General features: G+C 39.7%; 1 protein-coding gene across 1 annotated transcript in view; it reads right to left on the bottom strand.

Moving 5' to 3' along the window:
• Positions 1-235: 235 nt before the first annotated feature.
• Positions 236-8,952, bottom strand: part of LOC118751839 (pollen-specific leucine-rich repeat extensin-like protein 1) — a gene marked incomplete at its 3' end in the record, with an annotated part of 33,136 nt that continues 24,419 nt past the window's right edge. The window contains 4 exon segments of the mRNA XM_036486664.1: positions 236-693; positions 769-1,047; positions 1,114-1,384; positions 1,447-1,616. Coding sequence (XP_036342557.1) covers positions 349-693; positions 769-1,047; positions 1,114-1,384; positions 1,447-1,616 — 1,065 coding nt within the window.

Raw genomic sequence — 8,952 nt, 5'->3', positions numbered from 1 at the left:
AGATAATGGAAAAACAGAATAACATGAATGTTATTAAAACGAACACCGGTAGAGGTAGGGATCTACACTGATAGAAAAAAATCGAAAAAAATATAACCTTAAGCAAAAGCTGATGTGTGTATGTATAGATAGATAAGTAACGTAAGTTTCACTTCTACAGTGTGGCCCAGGCGCACTTACTTTTTTTTTTTTTAAGTACAAATCGACAAGAAGATTTTCTCATTCACATAACTTGGAAATCATTTACTGGCAATTTTACAAAGATTTACAATCTCAGTTTCTCGATTTTATTAAAATACTATACACATACATTTACAAAACTCCGAAAAGCCCACGTTGACTATCCGCTCAATAGTAACCAAATGAAATATCATGCAAAGGCTGGGCATTGCCTTGTGGTAGAGCATAATCTCGCGCTAATTGATCCAACAAACTGCCACCACCGCCACCAGCGCGTCCCTGCGCCTGCGGTTGATGATTGATCTGTGGTTGATAGCGGGGTAGCGGCGCTGGTGCGGCCTGTTGCACCGGACGTGTCTGCGGCGCTGGTCCAAACTGATCCAATATGGGACGACCACCGGATGGCGGACCTAAGAAGTTGTTAGCGCGTGCACTGGCGGGGGCAGGTTGTACCGGTGCGGGTGCATAGACGGGTCGGGAGATGCGTACATTTGATGGGCCACCGCCAAAGTTCTGTGCGTATGAAAAATAAATGAAAAAAAATTAATTGAAAAAATTCGTAACCAGAGATAGTATGCGCCCGCATACCTGTGTTTGTGAATAATCCGGTTCAGGGCGTGCTGGACGTTGTAGTGGTGAATATAAGACGTCGGTGGAACGTTGCGCACCTGGCACTTGTATTCTTGGTGGCGCTGGGCCGGCGGAAATTTGCTGTGGCTGTGGTGCATATTGAATGCGGCGTGGTGGCTCTGGTTCCTGCTCAACTTCCTCTTCATATTGGAAGTATTGTGGCTGCGGCTGTGGTTGTGGCTGTGGACGTGGTGCAGGTGCAGGTGCAGGACGCGGTTGCTGCGGGCGTGGTGGACGCTTTAATATGTAGAAAGTTTGACGATAGCTAAAGTTAAACTAAATTGCGTTTGTATTCTCACTTACATAAGGACGCTGAGGACGCACAGGTTCATCTTCATAGTCTGGCTCCTCCTTTGCTGTTTCATCCACTAGCGTGGGTGGCGCTACAGTGATACCTTCACCAGATGGCTGGAAGCCATATTGATTTGCGCCATATTCCACGACGCGTACCTTGCCGGTTTCATCCACATAACCATATTTGCCCTTCACTTCACCGGTCGCCAGCTTTGTTTCGATTTTGAATGAGCCATCTGCGCCCTCATAACCATAAGTGTAGGAACCGTCTTCATTGTGTCTGCAAAGTTGAAAAAATAAATCAAGATTTTCTCGAAATTGACTGCCTTTCGGGTAACTTACTTGTTGATTTGTTTCAGAATGGGCACGGGTGTGGGCCGCGGGGCATCTGCCAAACCAGCGTTGGGACGCAGTCTTATTGGTGCAGGACGCGGGGTGTTCTCCTGGTAGTCTTGATAGTCCTGGGCAATGGCCAGACCATATAGCAGCGTGAAAAGTAATAGACGTTGTAACTGAAAAGAGAAAGAGAAAAATGTTTGCGATAAGAAAGTGTTTAGTAAATGTGTTCAAGGCGCTGCACAGTGGTGCTTCGGCGCGAAATATACAATTTTTTGAAAATTAAATTTTTATTAAAAATTAATTGAGATTTTTGTTCATTTAGGTAATTTGTTATTTTTGTAACGTTGTTTTTATTGTTTTTGTTGTAGGTTGATATGAAAATGTAGCACTTACTTAGTAGACAGATTAGAGAAAAAAATTACACTTTACAAATGCTAACTTTGACACTTTTGATGGACGAAAACTTAATCTTTCTTCGCCTTCCTACTATTTCAGAAAAAAATTGGCACATATTTGCGAATTTTAACGTAACCTCATATAGTACTGATGGCAGTTATGGTATTTTTAAGGCGTTTTTTGGGGCTAAGTTTGCATAGGAGGTATATGTTAGAATAAATCGATTACTCCTATTTTTTGGATGTTTAGTTATAATATTATTACTAACATATGGACAAAATTTCAGAATTATATGTTCATCGGTTCACTTTTTACAGCTTTTTTGAGACGTTTTTGAGGTTAGATTTATATGGGAAGCATGCTTTAAAATAAATAGATCATGCCAATTTTTTTTTTTCTTAATTTATGTCTATTCATAAATGTCTCATACCGAAAATTGAGGTTCTACGGAAATATATGGGGCTGCAGGATGCCTCCGTATGCAGCAGTCCAAGTAAGTGGGAAAAACTTTTGACCGCCATTCATCTGCCCTATCAACCCTATCCTCTGGGTAGCGACCAAACACGAGTTTGGGTGCGAGCTAAGGTGAGAGAGCGTAAAACTTCGCGTGCGCTGGGTTTGGGTACCGCCACGTTAAAACCCCGCCCAATGAAAACGAATAAACAGCCTCGGATGAAACCCCCTTTTTCTGATGACGACCACGAAAAACGTATTAAAGCCTATGATTTGAGAGTATGCACCTGTAAGATCCGGCCCCTTGACACAGGCTGTAATCATCGCCATCCAATAAATGCGATCGTAGGGGCAGGGCAAGGTAAGCCTTGCGACGTCTCTACAGTTGCCACGTAAAGGAGCGCGAATTTGGTATTGGATTCGTAGTTGGAGAAAGACCCCGTCGCCGATCACCGGCCAAACCTTGGAAAGACTCACGAGAAAGGGATCAACACTCAAAGCCGCTTTTGACAGCACTAAGAGGAGTTGTTTATACGCTACGATGTGTGAATTTGGTATCCCCGCGAAACAGATTCGGCTGTGTAAAATGACAATGAGCAAGGCCACCAGCTTCGTCAGAATTGGGAAGGACCTTTCCGTGGTTTCAGAGAGGGCGACTTTCTGTCGTGTGATTTCTTTACTAAGGCACAACACTTTTGCTAAAGCATACAATTGCTGGCGTATGCTAGCGAACGGCTGGGGCACTTATTCGACTTGGTCCAAATCGCTCAGGCAGTTACAGCGCCAAACAAATGGAAGTGTTAGGAAAATTGAATTCGATTATCTTATACATATGTATGTATGACCTGCTATGTATATGTCGGCACTCAAACTCAATAAGCGTAATTATTCACAAAGAACAAAAGTTTAATAAGTTCATTAATCAAAAATGGCTCAGTTCCCACAATAAACAAATCCTTGTGCTATGCTATTAACAAAACAAAAAAAAAATCGATTAATTCAATTCGCACCATTTGTTTATATGTATATAGTGTGGTTGATTACGCGTTGGATTTCTTTTCTTCTGCAAATTCCATTTAAACATAAAATTAGCCATGGTAGTGCACTATGGCGATTCGAGCTATTTCCGGCAGCTGTAATGATACCTTACCTTACTAAATATTGTGTGCGTATTGTTTTTCAAATAGGTATTTATGTACCTAACTATGCATGATTTATGGATTGCTTTGATTGCTTTCGCATTAACATATGTGTGTGAAGCCAACATACATGCATGTACACACATTCCCAAGCACACATGAAATAATAATAGCCCATTGGTACTTCTTGGTTCAATGAAACTACAGTGGCGAAAATATAAGTAGAGAAGAGGAGAAATTTTAGCATTTGTTTCCTATTTTCTTTTCTTTTATTTAAAGTAAAATGTTTGCATATGAAAGTGTAGCTTATTATATAACAAAAGCTATGTTCGACAAAGTTGCATTAAAATTTAGAGTTTTTTAATTCGATATCTTCGATACATTCTGGGTATGCAGTTTTGTAGACCATCCAATTAAAGGGCAAATTTGAAATAGCTTTACTGCTGATGTTTAGCTTTTTTTTTGTAAAAGTTCTTGCTTATTTGCTCCATACAAAAAAAAATAGTCGAACAAACTTTGTAAAGAAGAAAATGGGTGAACAAAAAATAGCCAAAAATGAACAGTATGTCCTAGCTATTTCAAATTTACCCTTTATTACGATAAAGTTTAATTGGCTACAAAACTGTATACTTAAAAAGTTTTCAAATTTTGTTTTTTTTATTTTTAGATATCAAGCTATACTTTCACAAAAAAAAAAATTATAATAATAATGAACATTTTTAAACAAAGAAGAATGCTCTAAACTTACCAAAATGTCTCTTCCCTAATTATATTTTTCCACTGTATTGTATTCATAGTTTTCCATTCATCAGTCAGCGAACGCTTTGTATTTTTAGTCATATTTTCATATGTATATACATACTTATATATTTGTATTTATACATATGTATGTAGTATGTATACTCGTATGTAATTAAATATAATCCCCATTAGAGTAGTCATATTTCTACGGTCGTCTGTGGTTTCGCTTTAAGGCTTCCTAGTCGTCGATGCTTCTTTTTTATCATAGAGCTTTTAATGCTTTGCTTGAGCCATTTGAGCAGGTTTGCCGGCTCAGCGCCCTTAATGGGCATTCATATGTATCGGGTGATTTTTTAAGAGCTTGATAACTTTTTTTTAAAAAAAAACGCATAAAATTTGCAAAATCTCATCGGTTCTTTATTTGAAACGTTAGATTGGTCCATGACATTTACTTTTTGAAGATAATTTCATTTAAATGTTGACCGCGGCTGCGTCTTACGTGGTCCATTCGGAAAGTCCAATTTTGGGCAACTTTTTCGAGCATTTCGGCCGGAATAGCCCGAATTTCTTCGGAAATGTTGTCTTCCAAAGCTGGAATAGTTGCTGGCTTATTTCTGTAGACTTTAGACTTGACGTAGCCCCACAAAAAAAAATAGTCTAAAGGCGTCAAATCGCATGATCTTGGTGGCCAACTTACCGGTCCATTTCTTGAGATGAATTGTTCTCCGAAGTTTTCCCTCAAAATGGCCATAGAATCGCGAGCTGTGTGGCATGTAGCGCCATCTTGTTGAAACCACATGTCAACCAAGTTCAGTTCTTCCATTTTTGGCAACAAAAAAGTTTGTTAGCATCGAACGATAGCGATCGCCATTCACCGTAACGTTGCGTCCAACAGCATCTTTGAAAAAATACGGTCCAATGATTCCACCAGCGTACAAACCACACCAAACAGTGCATTTTTCGGGATGCATGGGCAGTTCTTGAACGGCTTCTGGTTGCTCTTCACTCCAAATGCGGCAATTTTGCTTATTTACGAAGCCATTCAACCAGAAATGAGCCTCATCGCTGAACAAAATTTGTCGATAAAAAAGCGGATTTTCTGCCAACTTTTCTAGGGCCCATTCACTGAAAATTCGACGTTGTGGCAGATCGTTCGGCTTCAGTTCTTGCACGAGCTGTATTTTATACGGTTTTACACCAAGATCTTTGCGTAAAATCTTCCATGTGGTCGAATAACACAAACCCAATTGCTGCGAACGGCGACGAATCGACATTTCACGGTCTTCAGCAACACTCTCAGAAACAGACGCAATATTCTCTTCTGTACGCACTGTACGCATTCGTGTGGTTGGTTTAATGTCCAATAAAGTAAACTGAGTGCGAAACTTGGTCACAATCGCATTAATTGTTTGCTCACTTGGTCGATTATGTAGACCATAAATCGGACGTAAAGCGCGAAACACATTTCGAACCGAACACTGATTTTGGTAATAAAATTCAATGATTTGCAAGCGTTGCTCGTTAGTAAGTCTATTCATGATGAAATGTCAAAGCATACTGAGCATCTTTCTCTTTGACACCATGTCTGAAATCCCACGTGATCTGTCAAATACTAATGCATGAAAATCCTAACCTCAAAAAAATCACCCGTTACATATATAAATATGTTTGTAAAAGGTAATTTCATGTTTACTATCAAAAAAAAAAAAAACACGCGAACAGGTATGGATAGCATTCGCTCTAATGGGATAGCTGCCAAAGTCTTTTAGGACTATCTGTGACTTGAAATTTTGTTCTTATTACAATTGATCGCATAGAGGATTTGCTTTGCCTTCTTTAAAAAATTACTATTTCTTTAAGGACTCGGTGTATTATTTTATTTACCAGCCAGCGCACAGTGGTACTTCCTAATTATTAAAAGGGACTTTTTTCGAACTCTTTTACACGCTGACCAGATATGCCTTACAAAAGTGTTATAGAACTCCAAACACTTGGGTGTTGCACGAAAAGGCCATCAGCTATGAGTTCTACCAAAGTTGTAGCACGAAACTCTAAACAAGCGGCTACGGCAGACACTGAAGTTTAGCTCTCAATAAAAAGAACTTATTAAATTTTCTCGACAGTCGTTCACTTGCTGTACAGTTCCCCTTTCAGTATTAAGTTGTTGCCAATATCAGTAAATATGTCAGCGTAGAATGGTGTCAGCAACGCAAAGCAATCTTTCAAATTGGAACACAAAATACCCTCCGCACTAATTGCAATCAATTATATCTGCCAGCATTTCGTATACTACAATAAGGCGATAATAACTCTATTAGCATGTCAAGAACATGCGGAAGCTAACAGACGTTCGTGGGAGAGTGACCAAACCTTAAACGCCATATTCCTATAAATTTGTACATAGTTTAATTTACTTTCTCACATTCCTGAAACTCAAGCTGACACGGATGCAAGTAACAAATATAAATCCAAAATAAATTCTGATACCTTTGGAAATTCGCTGATTTTGTCGCAAGATGCCAAGGCTAAAGCCAGAGCGCCCATCTGATGTTTACGATAAAATACTTTTGGTTATAAAAATATGCTCTCGATTGCTTGGCGTTGACGTAACCTCCAAGGATTTCAAAGTCAATTCAAAAACTGCGTTTGTGATGGTAGCTATTTTCGCGTATTATCTTTGCTCTGTGTATACGATCAACAAATATATTGCTACGGATTGGACAGTGATGTTGGATGTCTTCTCACCTGTAAGCTGTAACGCTCAAGGTATGGTGAAATTGATGTCGGCGTTGCTGTACGCAAAGCTTTATCGTAAACTTGCTGTGCAACTTGGAGAAATCTATGAGAAATACCAAGTAATGGGCAGGAGATACGAGGAAAAATTGGTGCAATGGAATAGGAATATGAAAAGGATTTTAATTACAATCGGAGTTGCTTATTCGATAACGGCGCTAATAATTGTATGCACACCAGTGGTATTGTATATCCTCAAAGGCGAACGGCACCAGGTATTGTTATGTGAAGTACCCGGTTTCGATATTAATTCACCGCATGGTTATTGGGTTAATAACGGCTTTAATGCAATGTGTGTTCTAATAGCAGCCTTCGGATTATATGCTGGAGACTTGTATTTATTTCTTTATTTAACGCATTCAATATTCTTTTTTGATATATTCGAACTCAAAGTAAGTGACCTCCATGAAGTGATAGAACAGAATACTCATGATAAGCGCATAACCAAAATGGTTGATGACATTGTGGAATGGCATCAATTCTACTTAACGTAAGTGTCCATCGGATGGCTGTGTACTGCTTGAATTCACTAATGAATGCTTTGTATGTATGTACGTATATTTTCGTATTTCGATTTAACGCAGATTCAATGATAATTGCAATTTGCTATTCTTTTGGACTATCTCTGCGCATATTGTATGCACTACATTGGGCATCTTGAGCACCTTGCTCATAATCATGCTGAAGGATTGGCCTGGTGCTTACGTGTATATACTGGTCTGCTTTCTTTGGTTGTATATGTATTGCATCTTGGGTACACGCATTGAAACATGTGTAAGCATAAAGTTATTGAACGTTGTCTTAGTTGATTTCATGTGTTTGAATGTACGAATATGTTTCCTCATAGAATGATCAGTTTTGCTCTGGCATCTATGACATTAACTGGTATAGCCTTGATGTACGCAATCAGAAGGCCATTCGTTTGATGCTAATGCAATCGCAGGCGCCACGTAATATAACTATTGCGGGAATTGAGCCCTTATCAGTGAGCACAGCACTTAAGGTATGTTAGCATAAGTGAGCATTTCAGTGTAGTAACTAATAAAATCTATAATTCGTTGTTTTATCTTTTTTGTTATTACATATAGATTACTCGTACGATTTACAGCATCGTCATGATGGTGCTACGTTTTCAAAATAAATAAATGAAATTCGAATAAATAATTACTTCGGACTTATTTCATTAAAGAAACCTCTTCGGCTTTCGCTTATGTATTACCTAGGGCGATAACAAAAACCCTGATTAAACTCGGAGTCTTAACTGCTTAGTTAGGCTAATCTCCCGCATGGTTCACGACAAGAACTGTTATGCCGGAATGGTGTAACGCCTCTGTCGAGAGTAAGTGAGCAGGGGTACTCGGCAGGGAGGTGTTCATTTTTCACCCTTTCTATGGATAGTCATGGTAAACGACGTCAGGCGAATGTTCTTGCCTGCGCAAGGGGCTTGAATTATTTACCAAGAGACATAAAGTTCTGCATATCCGGCTTCCCTTAACTGGGATAGTTGCACTGCATTTATGCTGTCTGACAGTGTAAAGTTTATGGACTTGATCCTGGACAGGAAGCGATTGTGTAGGGGCAGAGGGGGGCTCGAGCCCCCGCCCCCCCCCTAACTTTCAAATTTTCCTTATATATATATAAAATAATACCCTGGAATGCCAGCTTAATAGGGTCGAGCCCCCCCCTAAATTTCATTCTGGCTACGCCGATGAACACGGCTTACGGGCACTCGACAATCCTCAAAATCTTTGACTTCGAACCGGAGAAAATGGATCAGAGTCTTCCGAGGCTTGCCCGAACAGATACTTAGCCAAACAGATTATATCAAGTAGCGAATGGGAGCATGACTGCCCCGGAGTAGAGGTCCTATAAATATCTTCGCGGAGCGATCGAAGCTGGATGACAGAGTGAAAGTTTGTTCTGAATCTGAGTTCTGTAGTCGGGATCTTTGCAGCGACTTTCAGCAGAGGCAGTCGATTGGCTACGC

The sequence above is a fragment of the Rhagoletis pomonella genome, unplaced genomic scaffold, assembly GCF_013731165.1.
Source record: "Rhagoletis pomonella isolate Grant_MI unplaced genomic scaffold, Rhpom_1.0 Rhpom_scaffold_01033, whole genome shotgun sequence".
Taxonomy (NCBI): domain Eukaryota; kingdom Metazoa; phylum Arthropoda; class Insecta; order Diptera; family Tephritidae; genus Rhagoletis; species Rhagoletis pomonella.
Note: the sequence above shows the minus strand (reverse complement) of the source record. Positions and strands in the feature narration are given on the sequence as shown.